Here is a 23,159-nt window from a genome sequence, read left to right as displayed (position 1 = left end):
AAATGTTGCCTAAAGAGCGAGGTCGTTACTGGAAGCGCCCATTCTCTGGAAGATGCCTTCCTCGGACAGTGCTGCTCTGAGGAGCTGGGAACAGCGCTTGAGGTCCCTGGTGGAGTTACTTTTCTGCCTCCTTCACCGCCACCTCTGCCTCTCTCCAGCTGTAGTTAAAATGAAAGCCAAACTGCGGCTTCAGTTGGCCAGTTTCAAAGGATAAAATTGGTTTTCCAGCTGAATGTGAATAACCCTGCGTGTGCCTTAGAGGAAACCCGGAGCTCTTTGCTGCAATTGCCTCAGGTGGAATAAGCCCTTCATAAGAAGGTTCAGATAAGACATTGGAAATTATTTTTCTTTTAGAGGGGAGTTCTGTAGTACACCATGCTTTCTAATTTGTTACTTTAAACAGTTGCTGGAGTGTACTAGCTTGGTTGTTCAAAAGTCTAATTTTATTTTTTCCTTTGGGTAGTTCTGAATAGCTTCAAAGAAGCTTAATATAAGAAGAAAAACTGTGATTTGACTTGAGATTATTTATGGCTATTTCCCAAAAAAGTAAAAGAAAATTTTAACTTTCTTACAGCATTAGACTTAACTTATTTTTCGCTGAAGATTTGTTCTGTGCCTTGAACAATACATGGCCCCTGTGTTTGTCTTCTAAGTTTCTAAGACGTGGTTTATTTATAAAGGAGATGGAGTTTTGCAAACCATCTTTAAGTGGATTACAGTTAACCCATTCTGCCAAAATTAGCACTCAGCCTGTTGAAATGCTTGCTCATTTGGAAATTTTAATCTGAAAGCCTTCGATGCAAAATCAAACTAAATAGGGAAATGGACTGACAAAGGAGTGAGTTCTGGTGTTTGAACCACTGTTAAGTGTATGTTTGGTTTTTTTTCTATTTTGGAGTCTGTGAAAGGGAACTTTGGGGACTAAGGGAGGGAGAGGGAGGAGATTTCTATTCTCTATTCTTGATGCACTTTACTTTTTAGAATAATTCTGAAGGCAGCCAGGTAAAAGGATAGTTGCATTTAGACCAATGCACTGATAATAACCTTAAACACCTCATATATTACAATGTATATTATTTGAGTGTGTGTCTTTACGTGGAAGGCACTTTATAATTCTGTTCACAAGTGTATACTTTGAGAGATGCTTTACCTTATTTCTTATATTCTGTGTCAAGAGCTGCAATATTTGTTTTAACTATCTACAAAATGGGGAAGCCACTCAGCAGACCAGACTGTTTACGTCAGAATCCCCCATGTGTAGGGAAAGGTGAAGAAGAGGAGGACCTGAATATTGAAGACTGTTATGTTCCACAGCGGTCCATCTATGATACTGTTAGACTAAATGAACAGATAGACTCCGGTTCAAAAGGTAGCCTGTCTTCCAGGCATTTTACAGATCGGACTTTACCCTACAGTCACAGAACACTGGATGTTAGTTCTTTATGCTCGAACGGTGCCCTTGCTTCTTCCAGTGTATTTGAGCTGAGGGGTCGTGAAGCTAACAAACTAGATGAAAAGATGATCTTTGATGCACTCAAACTAAATAGTGATATCATTCGAACCACAGGATTACCTAAAGCCAAATCTCATGCTGAAAAGAAAGAGCATAGACGGTCATGGAGAATGTTTGTCCCAGCCAATTTCATGGATTATGCAAACAAAAGTGAAAGCTCTTTTGTTGAACCTACTGATATGTCAGATGTTGTTACTAAGGCAAGCAAGTGCAGATGGGCTACTAATTCTCTCACATCGGAGGAGGATGACTCTGGTTTATGTAGCCCTCCAGCAGAGCGGGAAGAAAAACAGAACATTTTAACTGGAGACCAGCCACGAATTAGAAGCTTATCTTCTACTGAAGATATTCATATACCAGAGCAATATAGACCATTTTTTCCTGTTAACTCCATTAATGAACAAAAAATCCCACTGCTTTCATGTAGAAGTGCCCACCTTGATGAAAGCTGCAAAATGATTTTGCATGATGTGTCTCCACTAGAGGAAACAAAACATGTCAGTGGTCAAAGGGAAATGCATGGTGAAAATTACTGTCTGCAGAATGATTTGAAAGAGAGTACTATTAAGTGTGACCCACTAATTATGACAAGAGATGGAGAAAAGAAGTGCACTTCTAACCCCAGAGAAGAAGGGGAATTCCATGTCACATCAATAAATAGGGAATTTATAGAAGATTCTCCTGAGGATTTACATCTTCCTCATACAGATCTGAGAAGAAATGATGTAGATTGTGGCAGCACAAGTTTGGTAGAAAATGTGACACTATTGACACCATATGGTTCAGAAGAATCCAACATAGCATCTAAAGAGGAAGTGGAGGCTCCCCATTCAACCCAGGAAATGGAAGTGATTCATATGAAGTGTGCCCCGAAATTTATACCAGTAAGAAAGAAAACAGCTCCCAGAAGAACAAGGGCCCAGGCGGGGATGTTGGATACATTCTGTAATGGTTTTCCGTCAGTCCAGGTAATTAATGGAATTGTGAAACTTCAGTGCCAGAAGTTCCTGGCTCTGTTTTAAGTGCTTACTAGTATTTCTAACAACAGTCAAATCCAGTCTTTTATTTTGGGAGTTTAGCTAATATCCTAAACCTTCACAAGTTGACCTTTTTAACAAATTAATTAGGAGCCAGTTTTGATAAAAGTGAGTATTCTGTGCCATTTAGAGTCCTCCTATTGATTGTACAAATAGTGGCTCTTCCCCTTTATTTAGAATGCCTCCACTGTGACTTTATATTAACATTATACTTTTACACAAATCATGGTTTAAGACACTGCCATTTAAAGGGCAGTTGCATTGGATTTATTAAGCTTTAAAATACTTAGTCATGAAGGTACAAAAAGTGTTATGTTGGTTGCAGTATGTGAAGTAAGCTACTCAAAATAAGGGCTTTTAATTGTGCTGCATATTTTCTTAATAGCTCTGCATCTGCAAGTAGAGAAGTTATTGTCTTGCATTTTGCAGTCGTTATAACTGAACTTTTTGTGAGTGGTGAGTGAGGTAAGAAAGTAAAGGGTGCAACCTTGTAATAAGTAGAGGTTGTTTGTCAACCCTGTAATTTTTTTCTTCCTGCTCAGATTGAAGTTTAGCTATTTTGGTATTTTTACTAAGTTCTTCTGGTAAACTTTGCCTCAGAGGTTATTTCATTTTATTTCAAGCATCTCTTTGTGTTTGTGTGCTGATGGAATGGATTAGAAGGACAGTCACTCTTCAAAGGTATTTCGTTAGCACTGGAGATAAGGAATTTGGATAATGTCAGAAAAGTTCCATTTCTTGGTCTGTGACACAATTGCTGTGGTGGGGAAATCCCTTCCCTGAGCATAAACTAAGTGGCATGCTAATTTAAAAGCTTATTAGCAAAGTGCTTTTTTTCTGTAAGTGATTTTGTAGTTTGTTTGTAAAAAGTAATGAAGTCCTTTGTGGTCTGTATAGATTCTTTAATAGTTACTATATATTTTTTCTAGTACTACTCTAATATGCAAGCCTGAAAGTAATTTCTTTAAAGGAAAAGTTCAGAGCTTAAGACCTTTTATTAGAACATCATATATATATATGTGTGTATGTGTGTGTGTGTGTATATATATATATATTTATAATCTTAAAAACAATGAGGGAGAATAAAAATTTTCCCTACGTTCTTATATGCCAGACACATTCCTAGAATTAACAGTGTAGCAGTTTTCATACCTACCTTTTTTGTAAGTAGTAAAACATATCCTCAGTTAGTAGTTCCTAGAAGTGGTAACTTAGAAAGTGATATAGGAAATCATTGTGCCAAGTTCTACATTCAACACCTTACTGTAACTTTCTAATTGGCTTATTAGGTAAATTAAGGCCTTTTAAAAAAATACAAAAATAGGTTTTTTTCCTCAATGATTTGGGAGAATTCTTATAATTTCTTTGATTATTATAGCTGACCTTTTATATTTAGAATTGTTACATAGAAAAAAATTGATCATTGTGGGAATTGTCTGTATGGATTAGTAGTTTGGGCATTTCACTAAGGGGAGACTTTTCAGAGGAAATAATCACTTGTTTGCTACTTCTTAGTTTACTCATTCACACAGTACACAGAAGTATCCAGCATGCTAAGGCTGAGTACCAGAAGAATCTGGAGAGTTTGTCTGTTGGAATTGCTACATATTTCAAAAAATACTTTCTATATAATGTTTCAAGTGCTACTTTGAAATTTTCCTTTACTATGTTTTCATATATTCTGACTATCCATTCACTTGAACTACTGATACATTTATAAAGTGCACTGAAGTAGAACCCCAAACCTTGTCTTACCATAACACCCATCTGAACTTTTCCTACCTTAATTTATTTTCTTCATGGCATCCTTCAAGACCTACATTAAAAACATTTGTATTATACATTGAAAAAGTTGATATACCCCCCAGTGTAATCTCTTGAGTGGCTGATGTCACCCACTCCAAGATACCAAAAAAATTTTTCTTTACTGATACTCATTGGGCAGATAATCATTGGGTACATATTACAAACTAAGTACTGTGGTAGATCTGGAGCAGAGAAATACTGTAAGAGTGAGAGAAATTTCTGCTGTTGTGGAACCTGTTTTTAATCTAACACATTAGATCTTTTGCCAGTTATAGCAACTGGGGCAGTGTAATGATGGGATGGAGCGTTGGGGGAGAGTGCAGAAATAGAGGCAGTGACCAGAGAGTAATTGCTGTCAATGTGTGTGATCAGATCCCTGGGGTAAGGTCTCCATGCCCCTTGGAAGCCCACAGGCATCTTAATATATAGGGATCCTTATTATGCCACTTCTGTCTATATCTTTTTCCATTTCCTGTTCCTATACTTTTGGTCCTCTGGCCAGCCATAAATTGGCCTCTTATTTCATCTACTCATCAGTGATTCTTATCTTAAATTTGAGTCTCATACTTAATTGCCAGGTAGCAGCAGCCATCCTCAAAAGAGATGATAAAGATTCTTTCCCAGTAAGACTCATCTTGGGCCCATCTTATTATCTTGCTTCTTAGCATTTTTCATACTTTTTTTTTTTTGCTGGAGTTAAATGGGATTCATCAGAAATGCTATTACTCTGATAATGAAACAGTAAAGAATGGATACATATGTTCTTCTTGGTTTTGAGGTAATCTGATTAAATGTACTAAGTTTATCATTCTTTAATATTTACAAATGGTTTTCATGATACTATGAATTAATATTTAGTTTACTTTTTTACTGCTACAGTGTAGCTATGACCTATGAATAGGCAACAACAGTTAACTTTAGCTTTAGTAATTGATACCCAATAATTGAACACATATCAGTGGTTGTTAGGTGCGATAATACATATATTTATTGCTCTTCCAACCTAGGTATTCCAAAAAGAGGAGATTGAACCTTTGCAGGTTAAACAGCAAGATGTGAACTGGTTAGGTCAAGGCCTTATTCAGAGTGCTGCTAAAGGGACCAGCACCCAAACTTTGGAGCATGACCTGGAAGATGTCAATACACGGTGGAAGACTCTCAATAAAAAGGTAATTACCTAACCCCCATTATTTTCTAACATAGAAAATAATATCATATTTATAGTAGCCAAACATGTCTACTTTTCTTTTTCTTATAAACTGAATTCCCAGACTCAGATAACCACTGGAGCTACGTAAATGAAAGAAACAAGCTGGGTAAAGCAGGTTCTGTCCCTGTTTTTACCTTGACTTTGATAGAGACACAGCAGTGCAGGTGTGATGGTAGGTGGCCCATGATCCATAGCCCTTTGTTGAGAGAGTACTCACATCTAAAGTTACAGTGATAGCAAATTATTGACATGGAGGAATCTAGGCTGACTTTGCCAAACATGTCTACTTTTTCTTTTCCTTATAAACTGTATTCCCAGACTCAGAAGTCCACTGGAGCTAGGTAAATGAAAGAAACAAGCTGGGTAAAGCAGGGTCTGTCCCTGCTTTTACCTTGACTTTGATAGAGACACAGCATTATAGGTGTGATGGCAGGTGGCCCATGATCCATAGCCCTTTGTTGAGAGAGTATTCACCTCTAAAGGTACAATACTAGCAAATTATTGACATGTAGGAATCAAGTCTGACTTTGCCAAATAGTCTACTTACTTTCCAAATAACGTGGAAATCTCACTTTTTATGTGAAACTTCTAATTTTCAAATTCCAGCAACTAATGACAAACTGTATAATAGGTTATAATGTGCAAGTAAAAGCAACTGTGTCTCTGTCAACCTGGACTAAAGCTTTGCTGCCTTTTCCATAGCCAATTAGCTATAAATATTATTTCCCTTATAAGATATAAATTCTACCTCTTAATGTCCACAAGGGAACACATTAGAAAATAATGTCATAATATATTACAGAAATATTGCTGACACACAATGATAGCTCTTCACATGACACAAATTACCTGAAAATTATTATGGTATATAGTGCTTACCTGGATAATGTTGTCACTCATCTTACAGTTTCTTCCCTGTGTTGAGATCTAAGGTAGCTGCCAGATCTTGAACTATATCTGTCATTCTTTAAAGTCGGATTCATACTGTGTTCCTCAAACACAATTAGAATGCAGTGTCAGGTACAAATATATTCCATAGTGCTTAAAATATCTTGCCAAGTACTTTTTCAGTCCAAAAGGGAAAACTTGATGAGAAGGGCAATAAGATATCTCTATGGAGGACACAGAGGCTTCATTTACTAGAAGACAAAGACACTGGTGTGGCAGAAAAGGACTAGAGAATTTGAAGCTGTCAGAATTTTAACTGTGTACTTTCTAGTCTTTTGCTTAACAAAGTACAGTTCTGATTAGTTTTGGTCTTTTTTTAAATGATCATTATGTCTCATATTCAATAGGAAATAAAAAATATGTCCCAAGGATAATTAAGCATGACTTTCACATTGTTTCTCTCTGTAACCTGAAAACATTTGAATCATTAATTGCTGATCAAAAATTACATTGGATATTTCACATTAACTGGGATGACAACCTTATTTTTATGCCTTACTTTCTAAATGTTGACTGCGCTCTACCCACTATCATGCTTTAGATAAGTTTTTTTTTTTTTAGAGGCATGTTATTTATTTATTTGTTTGTTTGTTTGTTTGTTTGTTTTGTTTATACATGCACTGGGTACAGTCAGAAGCGCGGGAGGGTGAGAGAATTCACCAGAGCCAGAGCTGGGAGCAGAGCAGGCAGAAGGACCGAAATACACTGCTGAGGGGAGCAGCGGGCCGCAGGAGAGGTCTGCGCGCCATGTGGGACCCTCCTCTGGTGGCCGGAGAGCAGCCGGGGATCGAACCATCGCTGCAGAGGCTGCGGGCAGCTTCGCAACACAGCGCTCAACCGCTGCGCCACCAGGGAGGCCCGCTTTAGATAAGTTTTAAGTGAGAAGGAAAAGGAAATTTATGACCAGATGGGAACATAAGCATGAAAAGTAGTGGCCCTTTGGCAAATGTCATTATTTTATGAAACAAATAAATAAGATGAGCAACTGGAACTTTGCAGGTGGCTCAGCGAGCAGCCCAGCTGCAGGAGGCCCTGCTACACTGTGGGAGGTTCCAGGATGCTCTGGAGTCCCTGCTTAGCTGGATGGTGGACACCGAGGAGCTTGTGGCCAATCAAAAGCCTCCATCAGCAGAGTTCAAAGTAGTGAAGGCCCAGATACAGGAACAAAAGGTAAGTAATAGTGAAGCTTTTGGATTATGTTTTATGTAAATCTTAATAATGAGAGTAAAAAAAAAAATCCATGATTCTATTTACATTAATAATGTGTTCTAGCTAATTGATAGTCTAGTCATTACTTTATTAGTCATTCAACAAATATTTATTGAACATGTGCCAGTAGGTTACATTGTTGTAGGTGTTAGAGACTTACTAAAAAAGATAAGAGTTCCTCTTAAGAATTTAAGTTCTCAGTGAGAATGGAGGAACATGAGAGAGAGATGATGATAAACAAAGTAAGTAAATCGTGGTAAGAACCAAGTGATAAGAAAGCTGGGGTGGAAGATAAGAATTAGGAAGTGACCAAGCAAGAACAGGGAACAGGAAGTGATAGAGGGCTCTGTGTGTATGTGTGTGTGCGCACGTGTGTGTGCATGTGTCAACATTGTACTGAGTAGTCAAGGAAATTTCAGGAAAATGTGACTTTGAACAGAAATATCACTGTCCTTTTGTATGTTGTTGATCCATATGAAATTGCCATTTTAATAGATTACATATAGGACGGTTTCTATGGTTCAACCTGTATTTCTATATTTAGCAAATAATGTGATTTGTATATACTAAGGAATATGCTGTTGTATCTTTTGACACTACTAATGCAGGTTTAATATGTAAAGACACACTCAATAGAGACATGGTGGCCAATAAAAAGCCGCCATTATTTTTGGGACCACATGTATAAATTTTCTTCTTCTATTCACTTCATCATGCAGCATTTAGTGGTGTCTCTGAGTACTAATTTGTCACCATGACTAGAATTAGTGCAGGAAGGGACCTGGCAAACAGTGTGTTGGTAAGGTTCTGTGTGTAATTTGAAAAAGAAGGGAGTGGATTAGGAGGCTTCATTTAATTTTGACAGTGTTCAATACTATCTCTCTAAAAATTATTTGAAGACTTTAGAATAATGGGAAATTAGGTGAGGACTAAAGAAACATAACTAGAACACATTGCATTTGCGTGAATTTTGAATAATGTAACTTGGACTATTTATAATTTAATTTAATCCTTTGTCATTCTCTCAGAATTAATGCCTTATGCTCAGCCAACAAAACCTGTTTGTTTATTTTGCTTTATTAATTGCTAGAGGCATTGCTATTCAAGTTTACCCAAAGTAATTTACTTAATTAGTTCTCTTTACTGCCTCCACCACCTGTTATGCTTTGGTTATATAATAACTTTAATCTATGTCAGGAGAGTTTGCGTTTCTTCTTCTTCCCATTGAGGTGCTTCTTAACCTTCTGCTTTGGTGGTCTTGATCTCAAAATGCTTCTTGGTAAATATCCAGTCTTAACTGTCAATCAGGATCAGCTTAAGGAAGCAATAAAGTATTTCGTATTTTATACACCCGTGTCTTTCTCAATGCTCTTACCACAGTGCCAGTGCCAAGCCCTTGCTCCTGAAATACTTATTTTGATAAGATTAGAGCAAGATAATCCTAAGTTCTGGCTACCTATATCAAACGTTCAATTCCAGGAGTCTTGAAATATTAACTTAGAATTAAATTAAATTTTGTTTCTGCTGCTAAATCCTGAAACATTACACCATTTACACAGATTCAGAGATTTCTGACATGTTCCACCCTATACTCCTTTTGGAAATAATTGAAGCCTCTCTGAGTTTTCATCTTCATAGAGGATTACAGGAACTTCCTGAAAAAAAGGAGCCAAGAACCTCTAGTTTTAACCTCACTAAATTGTAAACTTGTTCTGAATCTCAACTTCCTTGTATATAATGGATTTAAATTTATTATAGAAAAGATTTTGAAACCAGTAATGACAATGTATCATAATTTTTTTGTCTCAATAGGACAGAAAATGTCCTTGTTAGTATAGTGGTTAGTATGTCTGCCTGTCAATAGAAAATTGTTGAATGTTTTGGGTATTTCCATTTTATTACAATGACAGTAATGTACTTTCCCCATTATCCAGTGGATATACCCTAAGCAGTGCCTTCTGTCCTCTTACATTAAAAAATTAATGACAGGTTTAGTGGCCTTGTCAATATTTATTTTCTGTGAAATGCCCCTACCACAGTGTGTGACACAACAGTAATAAGTTATTTCAAAAATGCTACTTTTTAGATCGTTTTGTATGTGCATCCTTATAAAATACATTTTTTTAAAGATTTATTTATTTATTTATACAAGCACTGGGTACAGTCAGAAGCGCGGGAGGGTGAGAGAATTCACTAGAGCCAGAGAGAATTCACCAGAGGGTGAGATAATTCTGCGGGAGCAGAGCAGGCAGAAGGACCGAAGTACACTGCTGAGGGGAGCAGCGGGCGGCAGGAGAGGTCTGCGCACCATGCGGGACCCTCCTCCCGTGACCAGGGAGCAGGTGGGGATCGAACTGGCGCCGCACAGGCTGCGGGCAGCTTCGCAACCCAGCGCTCAACCGCTGTGCCACCTGGGAGGCCCTAAAATACATTTTTGATCACAAATCAAAGGTACTTAGAATATGGTTTCATTCTTTTTTTTTAAGATGTATTTATTTATGCATTCAAGATCTGGGCTGTAGGCCAGAGATGCGGTGGGTGAGAGGATTCACCAGAGACAGTGGGGAGCAGAACAGGCAGATCTGCTGAAATACACTGCTGAAGGGAGCAGCAGGCGAGTCAGGAGAGGTCTGCTGCACCATGTGGGTCACCTCCCTGGCTGGGGATTGAACTCTTGCTGCTGTGGCTGTGGACAGCTTCATAGTGCTGTGTTTTAACCCCTTGCACCACCAGGGAGACCCCTGGTTTCATTCTTATTGTAAAATTATTATTTTCCTTTTTGTATTGTCCCAAGCTTCTCCAAAGATTGTTGGATGACCGCAAATCTACTGTGGAAGTAATCAAACGAGAAGGAGAAAAAATTGCTGCTACAGCAGAACCTGCAGATAAAGTGAAGATTTTGAGACAACTGAGCCTCTTGGATAGTAGATGGGAGGCATTGCTTAATAAAGCTGAAACGAGGTGACTTACATAATTCTAATCTCTTGAAAGAGTACCAGTGGATTTAATACTGATATTTTTTATTTTGGCAATATTTATCTTTAAGTTGTTATTTTCCTATGTTTGCCATCTGTGTGGACAAAGGGAGTAAGGGCTGGGTTGCCTCTCTCCGCATTCCTGTAAAGGTAATGTTTCGTAGTCACCAGATTTATCCCACCTGTCTAAGAAAAGTGTTTCTTTCTGGAGTGACTCATTCATTTGTTCATTACATGGTGATTGCCTGTCTACCATGCATCAGGCATAGGAGTGCCCTAGAGATATCATCTCTGCCCTCGGACAGGATAAGTCTAGTTGAGTTTTTGTAGACATTGGAAAGTTATGACATGGGTTATCTTTCAAAGCAAAAATAAAGGCTAATATAGGAGCCTATAAAAGGAAGAACCTACTTTAGAGGCAGAAAATTTATAAATCTGCTATGGTTTAAAGGAGGAGTAAGTGTGAATTAGGAAGTGAAACAACAGAGAGTGCCACGAAATTTATGAACATCAACATGCCTAGAACATGACTCCACTGGATTCTTGCACTCAACATACTTTTTAAATTGTATTTTTTCATTCTCTGCATTGGCACCACATTGAATGGTATTGAATACTCACTACATTGAAGTCTAGTCTCATAGACAAGTTGGGCTAAACAGAGATGAATCACTGAATAATGGGTTCCATAATTGCTTATCTTTGTTGGAGATAGAATACTGAAGAGAAACATTTGTCTAATCTCGAATTATGGAATAGAATTAATTATTGTTCTGGGAACATAGAATAAGGTGCATCTAAAGAGCTCAGAGTTTCATGTTGTACTTCAGTATGTACATGTACAGATGAACCCTTCTGTGTAATGCACTGGGACATTGTGTCCTGGATGCCATGGAAGATATTCTTAGTGCTTTTTAAAAAATGGTGAATGTCTAGATGTCTGCTTTACTACCATCACTAATCTTCTTTCCTAAATCTTCCTCACAGTGGTGTTAAATGAAGGGATATTGGTCATATTATGAATCACACACAGATTGATAGGTTTGCTCACAATTTAATTCATAGTAAATTAAACTAAATAGTTATTTCTCCTGATTCCAGATGATTGGATTTTTCAGCTTAGAAAAAAGTCATAGATAATAATAATCCAGAAACTAAAAATAATATAGAAATTTTATTGATTTCTTAGGATCAAATGTATTTCAACTGAAAGTTATAAAAAATGCTTGCATGTATAGTTTGTGACCTAATGGTACAGAAATTGTATTCGGTACACAATCCTATTCATGTTCCAATTTTTCCTTTTGCCCACATAGAAAGCTAATTTCTCAAATCATATAATTCCCTAAGAATTAAACATAATCAGAAGTTACGACAGCAACTCTTGATTCCAACAGAATCTTGATTTGATGCTGAATCATACTGTATGTTAAATATGCAGACCAGCACAATCACTTTCCCTAGAGAAAAGCCGAGGATAATAGAAGTAGGTTTTAATTTACCTGGTACCTCTTCAGCTGAGAAAATTATTTTCTATATTACAAGTAAAAGTCTAAGAAATATTTCTCCTCTGTTCATGATATTTTAAGTCCCAAATTGTGACTGTTGCATTTGGGAACTATACCTGACATAGTACTTTTAGAAATAGGAGTCACTTTAAATTCCACTGGGGAAGAGGAGAGGGAAGTTAAGGGTGTTCTTGAGATACATATTTTTACCATTTGATTAAAGCCATGTCAGTAATTGGTGCTCTGATTGAGGGCAATTAATATATAAAGCACTTAAAACAGCATCTGGCACAGAATATGTGTTCTTTAAATATTGCTTATTATTGTCATTATTATTGCTGCTGTTATTATACATAATTATTATTATAACTATTATACTTGTATCATAGCCAAGTTACTTGAGATTTTGTTGACATTCAGGCACTTAAGTCTGGTCTGTTCTTCAACTTTAATTTTACTTAATAGGAGAACTATTTTAACATGTCTTTTAAATGTGAGAGATTCTATTTTAACCTTAGATGTTTTCTACAAAAAATGTTTAGAATAGAATGCAGCAGCAGGAGTGAAATTTTTGTTGAATATTTCACACATTCTTCATCCCTAAATGACCTTTATCTTGGCACATTTATAGGAATCGTCAATTGGAAGGTATCTCCGTGGTAGCACAGCAATTTCATGAAACCTTAGAACCACTGAATGAGTGGCTTACGACCATAGAAAAGAAGCTGGCAAATTGTGAGCCCATAGGAACCCAGGCGTCTAAACTTGAGGAACAAATTGCGCAGCATAAAGTAAGATACCAATCACACATTAGTAAGATTCAGTTTTCCATTTTGTTGTTTTATGACATAAATTTGAGTTATGTACTATTGTTTTGTTATGCATATTTCAAATTAAACCCATTTCAAATTCCATCCTTTTGTTCTGTTTATGTTTTCATTTTTATTTGTCCTTGTTTATTTTTTCCTCTCTTTTTTTAAACTTCATTTAGGCTTTAGAAGATGACATCATCAATCATAATAAACACTTACACCAGGCTGTTAGCATTGGCCAGTCCTTAAAGGTTTTGAGCTCCAGGGAGGATAAAGATATGGTGCAGAATAAATTAGACTCCTCTCAAGTGTGGTACATTGAGATTCAAGAGAAAAGTCACAGCAGGTCTGAGCTCCTCCAGCAGGCTTTATGTAATGCTAAGATTTTTGGGGAAGATGAAGTTGAGTTGATGAATTGGCTGAATGAAGTGCATGACAAACTAAGCAAGCTCTCAGTCCAGGATTGCAGCACTGAGGGCCTGTGGAAGCAGCAGTCTGAACTTCTGGTATTTTGATTTATTTTATTTTATTTTATTTATTTCTGTTGTCATTTCCTTGGTCTTCCATTATTTATGTGTTATTTTATTTTATTATGATTCATAAGAATTTTATACTCAAAAAAGACTGCCTGTGTATTCAGATACACAGTCACTGTTGAAAGTAGCTGGATATTTCACTTTTCATTTGTTAATTTATTGTCTTATCCAAAGACCCATAATTAACCAGTATGCCAGCACCTCCATTTAGCCTTTCTCAAAGGGCCCTCAGTCTTTTCTGAAAAATTGAGTGGTGTGGGTTGTGGTAGTTGAACATCAGACTTGGCCCACAATGGTGAGAAGGGGGTTGACATGGGAATTTAGTGACTATTATTACCCAAATATATCTCTTTGAAACCTAATTAAAATTTTCTTATATTAATTAATACCAATGTTAATTTAAACTTTTTCCCCACATAAAATTGGTTCCTGTGTTTTAGGTTCTGCAAGAGGACATCTTACTCAGAAAACAAGATGTTGACCAGGCATTACTAAATGGACTAGAACTACTTAAACAAACAACAGGTGAGATCATATTCTAAACCAAATAATCATGCTGTTAGCATTTTGCATTGCTTTCCAAATATTTTCGGCAGGGAGAAAAATAAAACACTTTATAATTTTTGGGCCACTCGAAGACTTCATTCTGGAGAATGCTTTGAAAACCAATCAGGGGGATTTTGGATAGGATCTCACTTGTTTTCTCATGATCTCACTTGAATTCTTTTTTTTTTTTTTCATGGAAGTTGTGTGAGTTACTCATAACATACAGTGCTGTGGCCCAGGAGATGGTTAGAAAAGCCTAACTCTATAGTAGAATTATATTAGTTTTCCACTTGTGAACAGCAGTTATTCTAGATTAGCACATGGGCTGTCAACAAATATCTTTTAATTTACAGATAGATTGTGATTATGTTTCGTGACACATACTTTGGCTCTTTCCATGTCTCCATGCTTAAACTCACTATATAGGATGTATAACTTGTTTTAATAATTTCCTTGGCTGTAGATTTATGTTTCACAGTTTAGTATATGTGTGTGGTGGGAGTAATTATGAGTTGGAGGAATTCAATATAGTATCTAGAGCCTTGAACTAGAATTCTAAAGCCCATGATATGATTTCTCTGATCCAAAGTTGAGACAAGTGAGGACATACTGGTATAGTACAGATGAGTTTGATAGTTCTAAAAAATGTCAAAACAAAATATGTATGTGTACATATAAATTTGTTAATAAAATATATGTGAAATGTGTGTACATGTGTATGTGTGTGCACACATGCACATACATGTGCTAGTCAGGCACTGTTACAAACATTTTGCAAATATAAATTCATTGAGTTTTTGTCCCAACCTTATGATTTAGTATCTATTCTTATTCCCTGTAATGATGACTCACAAAGGGCAAAGAGAGGTTGAGTGTCTTATATAGGTAAAAAGCCACAAGGTAAGTATTTGAATGCAGGAAGTTCTTAACTCCTATGCTTGAAAACTCAAAGCACCCTCCAGATAGATGCAGAGTGATGTTTTCCACATAACTGAAGGGTCTGTAGCCCTTTCCAGTTTTCATATTTGCATTTTCAGCACCGTTCAGATTTTCCAGAATCTTGGGAAATATTAAAATTCAGATAAGGGCTTCTCTAGGGTCAGATCGTCTTTAGAAAAAAAGTTTCCTTTTTTTTAATCCCACAGAAAATATCATCATTGTACAATAAGGTCTGAAGAAACCCTCTACCTTTTATTTCCCTTCTGTGAGATGTAACATGCCTTTGAAATTTTAGGTGATGAAGTTTTAATAATTCAAGATAAATTGGAAGCCATTAAAGCAAGGTACAAAGACATTACTAAATTGAGCACGGATGTAGCCAAGACTCTGGAGCAGGCACTGCAGCTCGCACGGCGGCTACACTCCACACATGAAGAGCTCTGCACCTGGCTGGACAAAGTGGAGGTGGAATTACTTTCATATGAAACTCAGGTTCTGAAGGGAGAAGCAGCAAGCCAAGCTCAAGTGAGACAAAAAGTAAGCTTTGTTTTATACATTTTGGATCAGTTTGTTATCTTTTGAGGAGTCTTATTCACAGAGGAATGACGTACTTGTCTCATGTCATTACTAATATGCTGAAGGATGCCTTGGTGGGAAGGGACCCTATGAAAATTGCCAGCAGAACAACTGTTTAAACATTTAGAAATCCAGAAATGAGAACACTGTATTATAAGTATATTGTAATGTGTTTCCAGAGACTTAGGGTTGTGAGTACAGTTTATTACACAAGAGACAGAATGATGAATACCTGGGGGATGAGGAGGGTAGGAAAATGGTCATTGTTTCAGAGATGTATGTTATTTGATTAGAATAACTGTATTAGATGCATAGCATGTGGTGGTTTTACTTATTATATTGCAAAAATACTACTCTACCATGTGAAACATTCTTTTTTTCACATAGCAGCCTTTGTTTTTATCAACCCTGAGGCATAATCATATGTGAGTGAGAGGGAGTTGGAGAGGTCAGGCTCCCTGACCATACAGTGCTTCAACTAGAATGATTTAAAGCCAGTATGTCCTCATTTTGAGGGTCACTTAATTCTGGCTTGGATTCTTCCTTTTTATTTTGTTTTTCTGTTAGCCAATTATGTAGAGGTTACCAGAAGGCAAAGACTAATACATGTTAACTTGGTTTTGTTTCCCAAATTTTATACATTTATGTTAAATATCAAAGATAAAATCTTGCCTTGTTGACAAATGACTAAGTTTTCCTTTGGAACTTCTCAGGAAACACTTTCTCTTTTTGCAAAATAGCTTTAAATAATAAAGGTCTGTAAAGCTTAATTGAAACTGAGGGGCCAAAACACCCCATTATTTGCCTGCAAAGGACTTTAACCCCAAGGACAATTAAAGGAAAAGTTCAGACTCTTTGGTATTACCCACAGATTTGCATGTTTTTTTTTTTAAATTCTGTTTTCAGGAATTAAAAAAGGAAACTAAAAACAGCAAAGCCTTATTGGACTCCCTCAATGAAGTGAGCAATGCTTTACTGGAACTGGTACCGTGGAGGGCAAGGGAAGGACTTGAAAAAATGGTGGCTGAGGACAATGAGCGCTACCACTTAGTGAGCAACACCATCACTCAGAAGGTGGAGGAGATCGATGCTGCCATTCTGAGGTCACAGCAGGTAGGGACAAGTGGTGTGTTGTCTAAGCAATAAATTTTCTCCAATTGTTCCCGGAGCTCTTACCTGAACAAAGATTTCTCTTAATAGTGTTTCCAATCATTTGTTATGCTTCACAAATGAAAGGAGGATTTTGAAAAGAATTTGATTGGGTTACTTTGACATCTGAGTGCCAGGGCAGGGCTGATCAGTACATTGTTAACCGCCATCTGCCTCATTGTTCCCCTGACTTAGCCTTAGCAAATCAGCCTTGGGGAAGATCAGCCCCGCTTTACAAATAAAATGTTTTTTTGTCTACATTTATGCACTTTGCTAATGTTAATTTTATGCCTTTATGCCTCAGTCCAACTTTTATCTGAGTAATCATTTTGAGTTATATAAGTCAGCATTAATTGTGCATTTACGTGAAGACATGGTAAAGAGATGTTTCCTCTCTAAAAGGAAAGCAGTTGTGTTGGTAATGCAGAGTTTTGTTTTTTTAAGGTGACTAAGGGGGGAAAATGATAGTTTCTAACCTCTCTATAACTCACAGTGTTTATAATTTTATAGAGTTTTATAGGCACCCTATCTTTAACCATACCTCCTCTTAGAAAACTGTGAGCAACTCGTAGGAGTCTAGATACAGATGTTTATAATACATGTTTTGATTAACTTTTATTGAAGTCTTTGAGTATTTACATTAAATCATTAGATTCTTTCAGCAAACTTTATGTGATGGGGTTAAGTATGGCATTGCAGTATACTTTAGAGCAAAGCTTGGGAAAGTATATTACTAAGTTTTTACAAGCCAAAGCAAGAAACACAAATCAAGCAGATTGTGTGGGAGCATCCAAAATTAATTTTCTAAAGTTGCCATAAAAGTGTAACTTACATAGTTATAAAACATAATGCTATACTCCTCATTTTAGTGCTATGGTGTAGAATCACAAAAGCTGATGAAACACATTGATAGCAAAAGGCCTGCTTAAGAAATTTTTGTCAGGGGAAGTGCACTCATGCCTGAGGAGTGTATTTGCATGGCTCTGATTTCAAAGTTTGCACAAATTTGTATGCTCATTATAGGAAAATGAGTATGTTTGTGAAGTTAATTCCAACTATTTGAAAATACTGATTTTTTTTCATTTTTTATATATTTTACATCATTTTTCATTTTTGCACAATATATGCATTTTTTTAAAGATTTATTTATTTATTTATACAAGCACTGGGTACAGTCAGAAGCGCGGGAGGGTGAGAGAATTCACCAGAGCCAGAGTGGGGAGCAGAGCAGGCAGAAGGACTGAAATACACTGCTGAGGGGAGCATCGGGCGGAAGGAGGTCTGTGTGCCATGTGGGACCCTCCTCCGGTGGCCGGGGAGCAGCCGGGGATCAAACTGGCGCTGCAGAGGCTTCAGGCAGCTTCTCAACCCAGCGCTCAACCGTTGCGCCACCAGGGAGGCCCACAATGTATGCATTTTCATCTTGATTATAGTCCCTATACAATTCCCACCCCCCCTTGTTTTGATCCTACTTCCTCCTACCCCATCCTACCTCCCCACCCCCCATAGTGTGTCTCTCTGGTTCATAGTTGCTTGTTGATTTTGATTTTTACTTTATTATAATTAGTCTTTTTCCTGGTCCAAAGCCAGAAAGAAAAAGGAAAATACCGAATTTTTATACCAAAATTTATTTGAACATTTTAGCATTGTCACTGAAGACTTCTTTCAATAACAAGTGTTCTGTTTCCTTAGAAGTAAGATTTTCTTGAGAAGTTGACTATGGTTGGTTAGTTCGATGATAGGTTGTAGTCCCCTTAGTTCTCCTGCTACCATATTACCCATGAACCAATGCCATATTCTCTTGTGTCCTTCCCTCACCAGTTTTGACCCCCTCCTTCCCTGTCCCTTGCTGTATGCCTCAGATCTATGGTCAGCTTGCTAATTTTGTCTTTTTCTTGACCTTTTGTTTGGTTTCTCTATATTCTACATATAAGTGAAACCATCTAATATTTGTCATTTTTCTTCTGACTTATTTTGACTAACATAATCCCTTCAGGCTTCATCCATATTGCCACAAATGGCATGAGTTTATCTTTTTTGTTTGCTGAATTGTGCCCCATTATGTATATATGTCACATCTTCTTGATCCGTTCATCTGTTTTTGGACATTTAGGTTGTTTCCATATCTCAGCTATTGTAAATAATGCTGCAATGAACATAGGAGTTCAGGTTTCCTTTTGAATCTGTGTTTTTATGTTTTGGGGGTAGATTTCTAGGAGTGGAGTCACTGGATCATATGGTAGATCCATTTGTGGTGTTCTGAGGAACCTCCACACAGCTTTCCATAGTGGCTGGATAATTTTGCATTACCACCGACAGTGTAAGAGGGTTCCTTTATCTCCACATCCTCTCCAGATTTGTTGTTATCATCCTTTGCCTCTTAAAAAGTAAAATGTACTGTTATCAAAAGTTGCTAAATTGTATGATTTTCACTGGGTTTGGGAATTCCAGGCTCTTTTCAGCAGTTCTAATTGCTTGACATTTTAAAACAGGCCTAATAACCCAATATAAAGGCACCTAAGTGATTTGAGGACTATTAAAATAAACAACTCATTGGATCATTAGGAATCAACCTTGGAGGAAAATAATTGGCCTGTTTATTTCTTTCAAAAAACTTGAAGGAAACTTCCCCCACGGAAGTGAGATTTGCTTAGACCCTCCAGGTGTTGGGGTGGGAAAATACGGGCTGTATTATGAATAATGCTAAGCAAAATGGAAGGAAATGCTAATCAAAAGAAAGTGATAAGATCCACAGCCAGGGGAAGGGAGTAAAAGGATGTCCTGGAGGTTAAGGTTCAGTTATCCCTCTTACTGTCTTAAACTTGAGTTCTCACTCAAGAAAAACCTAAATAAGTATGAAAGCGATTTGTCAGAGATTGGAGAAATGTTGAAATATTGACTACATATTGACTACGATGGCATTTGAGTCCATTTATGTTGAAATCGCATGAATATTTTGAGTTCACGAAACCTAAACTGCATACATGCACAGGTGACTTAACATGGCAAGTAAGAGTGGTCTTTGAAGTCAGATCAACGTTTGGATCTCATGTGCAACATTGACTAAGTGGACAATCTCTGTTAAGTTAATTAACTCCTTTCCTCTATAGTTTTCTCATTATCCATGTTAATTGCTGTCAGGATTAAAGGAGATATTATGTTAAGCATTTTGAATGGTCTGTGCAGTAGAAAGCTGAACCATTACAGTTTGTGTTTTTCAGGAATATTTGGAGACAGATGTTTAAAATGTCTTTCACTAAGTTGTAGGAAATTTCTGAAATGCTAATTCAATTGTGTATTAGGAGTTACAGTAGCTACATTTAATGCTTAGGTTCCACTGATGATACTTAAAATAGTTCCTAGAATGTAGTTATTACTGAGATTACCTACAACTTGAAGGTAATACATCAAAATCAATTAAAGTCAATGTTTGCTACCTGAATAAGTGGTAAAGAAATTTATCAAAATTTGGTCTAGTGATCTTACCTTCCATGTTGCTCACATGTAAAATATGCAGTTTTTATAGTCAATTAGAAACATACACATTATGAATTCACTAGGATGCATCATAGACCTAAAATGCCTTGATATATATCTAGGTTACTTCATGTCGACCCTATGGCTGTTCTATTTGTTGTTAAACAATAAATATTTGCTTATTTAATAAAAAAATTTCTTAAAAGGGACAAAGGAAATTTCTCCTTGAAGTCTTGTTTTCTTTTAGCAGAGCAAATGTTTGCCTTGGTTAAAGAAATAGTGTTTGTTTCAGTTTTTCATTTTGGCAGCTTGGATGGTATCATCACACAGTTTTTCACTGGATACTTACTTTAAGGGAGGGAGACTCAGTATTAAACTAATACTAACAGTTATAGCCTAAGTTTCTTTATTAGGACTGTCATATAAATGCTAAAAATAGCATGAACACAAACAAGATGGATGGTGTATCACTTTATTTTTTTAGGACCAGTAGAAGAAAAATAATGAATGTTAAATTTTATTAAGATATTTCATAGCATTTGTACTCCAGTAGAAAGGGATGTTTTACTTGTTTTTGTACAGAGTCACGTAATCAGGTTCTACACTAGTTCAAATTTTGCAGCTTCATTGTATATGACTTAAAAGCTAATATTCCAGGCATGGAAGATTCTTCCACTTGTTTTTTATGAAACATTTTCCACATTTGAAGCAGTTGGATTGACTTATGAAATGGGTTTTTTTTAATCATTTTTCACATTTATTAGTAATTGGCATAGGTAAATTACATTTGAAATGAAATACTATTATAAAAATAACTAAACCAGATTAAGATAGAATTTTTCAAGTGGTTTATCGAAATTCCTTCTGGAATCTACATTGTTCTAATTTGTTACAATAGCAGAAAAATTAATAGATCAGTGAGCAAAACCTTTATTAATGCCATCACACACAAACCATGAGCCTTGTGGATACATTTTTTGAATAATGATGTATAATGTTATGGGAAATGTAGGAAAAATCATTCTGCTTGACTACATGAATGTACATATAGTCATTTTGAAAGTACTGCCTTGTATGGGAGCTCTGATGATAAAGCTCTGATTTTCTGTCTAGAACAGTGTTAGCATGTCTTTGAGCCTCTGAAAGCTGTGACAGGAGAGCCCAACCCAAGCACTTTACCAGTCTCAAGCAGCCTGACTTTGTATCATTTTTTGGTAGATGTTGGTTTATACTCAGAATTTGTTCCAGTAGCATTTCTAGGGACTGTTGGTAAAGGTCTGTTAAGCCCTGTCTTCCCTTTCAAATCCTCATGTAATTGAGTTTTAAAAGGTAAATCTAAGATTTTTATTTTTGCCCCTATTACATTTCTGATTTTCCCAGATCTTTTATATGAGGACAGGAAAAATCCAACTGCTGCCATCTTTGCATGAGTCTGTATAATGTTCCATAGTGTTTCAAAATGTTAATTATTTTCCAATTTAATTTCTTATCGCCATCTTCTTAATCTACCTTCATCTGGATTTCCAGGTTCTCTGAAAAAAATGACAAGTTCTGTCAATGTAGCACTTGTTGAATACTGACAGAATCCATCTCCATTAAGTCTTCCATCTAAGGCCATATTGGTTACCATTTATCATTGGTGCTTGTGGTGTTACTTGTCTACTTTGCACATTTGATAGCTGCTGCAATACCTTATCTGATGCAAGGTCTTGAAAATGTTCAACCTCTTTGATTCAGTAGCCAACTTTTAGGAATCCACCCTAAGGAACTAATTAGAGATACCAACAGAGATTTACATAAAAGATATTCATTATAGGGTTGTTTATATAATAGCAAAGAAATGCAGGAGAACCTAACCGAAAATACTCAGGTATGCTAGAATATAGTGATGGCATTTTAATATCTCATTTAAAAGAATGTGATATAGGAAATGTTCATAATAAATGAAAACAGTAGCTCCAGGTTTTAATTTTCTTCATGTATTTTCCTTTATGTTATGAATTTCTACCATATTCATGAATTTTGTTATGATCCAAAAAAGAAAATCCCTTAAAAAATTTAAGAATGCTCTAGAAAATGATTTCAGCAAGCATTAAATTAGATGTTAAAAATTATACATGAGACATTTTGGAGAATACTCTGCATACATAGAGATATATTTTACACACATTTATATGTGTGCGTGCGTGTGTGTGTGTATAATAAATGAGAACATTTCATTCTTTTTGTGCAGAATTGTGACTCAGATTGCTAACTGCACATGGGTTAAAATCACAGATGAAATGACTGAGAGATGGCATCCAGCTATTGACTTTTATAGCTGTTCAACTCATTTATAACACCTAACAAATTCTTACAACTACCAGAAAAGAAGGCAACAATGTCAGATGTTCTGAAGTCACTAATACAGCATAACAGATTCAACATGTTTCAAGATTTTGTGTTTACTCTATAGAAAACACTACTTTCTTTGTAACTTCAGTCATTGTCATAAATTATTTCAGGATACCATGAAGAGATAAGCTCATATTTTCCAGTTATGTAATAAGATATTTAAAAAAAATGTAGATAGGTATTTTTCTGGCACCAGTTACAGGAATTTGCTAACCTAATAATTTATCTTTTGTTTAGTTTGACCAAGCAGCTGATGCTGAGTTATCCTGGATTACAGAAACAGAAAAGAAATTGATGTCTCTGGGTGACATCAGGCTTGAGCAAGACCAGACCTCTGCTCAGCTTCAGGTTCAGAAGGTGAAGAATACATTTCCATTTGCATCTAAAGTATTTGCTAGTGTGCTGCAAGTCTAGAAAATGTGCTTGCATGATTTATTTTGTAATTTGGTATTTTTAGCTTCTTTGCCTAAATGTTTATATTTTGGTCTCTTTTTTTAAAAAATCTTTGTATTGGTAAATCACAG

General features: G+C 36.3%; 1 protein-coding gene across 17 annotated transcripts in view; it reads left to right on the top strand.

Annotated features, from left to right (window-relative positions):
- The window catches only part of DST (dystonin), a 415,236-nt gene that overhangs the window by 338,579 nt on the left and 53,498 nt on the right, over nucleotides 1–23,159 (top strand). For all 17 annotated transcript variants that reach the window (XM_037519891.1, XM_054698893.1, XM_037519898.1 and 14 more), the window contains 9 exons: nucleotides 5,364–5,525; nucleotides 7,514–7,684; nucleotides 10,518–10,684; nucleotides 12,838–12,997; nucleotides 13,198–13,524; nucleotides 13,995–14,079; nucleotides 15,335–15,576; nucleotides 16,522–16,728; nucleotides 22,873–22,992. In XM_037519891.1, the coding sequence (XP_037375788.1) occupies nucleotides 5,364–5,525; nucleotides 7,514–7,684; nucleotides 10,518–10,684; nucleotides 12,838–12,997; nucleotides 13,198–13,524; nucleotides 13,995–14,079; nucleotides 15,335–15,576; nucleotides 16,522–16,728; nucleotides 22,873–22,992 (1,641 nt within the window). The remainder of the gene's footprint in view (nucleotides 1–5,363; nucleotides 5,526–7,513; nucleotides 7,685–10,517; nucleotides 10,685–12,837; nucleotides 12,998–13,197; nucleotides 13,525–13,994; nucleotides 14,080–15,334; nucleotides 15,577–16,521; nucleotides 16,729–22,872; nucleotides 22,993–23,159) is intronic.

Source organism: Talpa occidentalis, unplaced genomic scaffold (genome assembly GCF_014898055.3).
Source record: "Talpa occidentalis isolate TD23 unplaced genomic scaffold, MPIMG_talOcc4v2.1 talOcc4.2, whole genome shotgun sequence".
NCBI classification, from domain to species: domain Eukaryota; kingdom Metazoa; phylum Chordata; class Mammalia; order Eulipotyphla; family Talpidae; genus Talpa; species Talpa occidentalis.
Note: the sequence above shows the minus strand (reverse complement) of the source record. Positions and strands in the feature narration are given on the sequence as shown.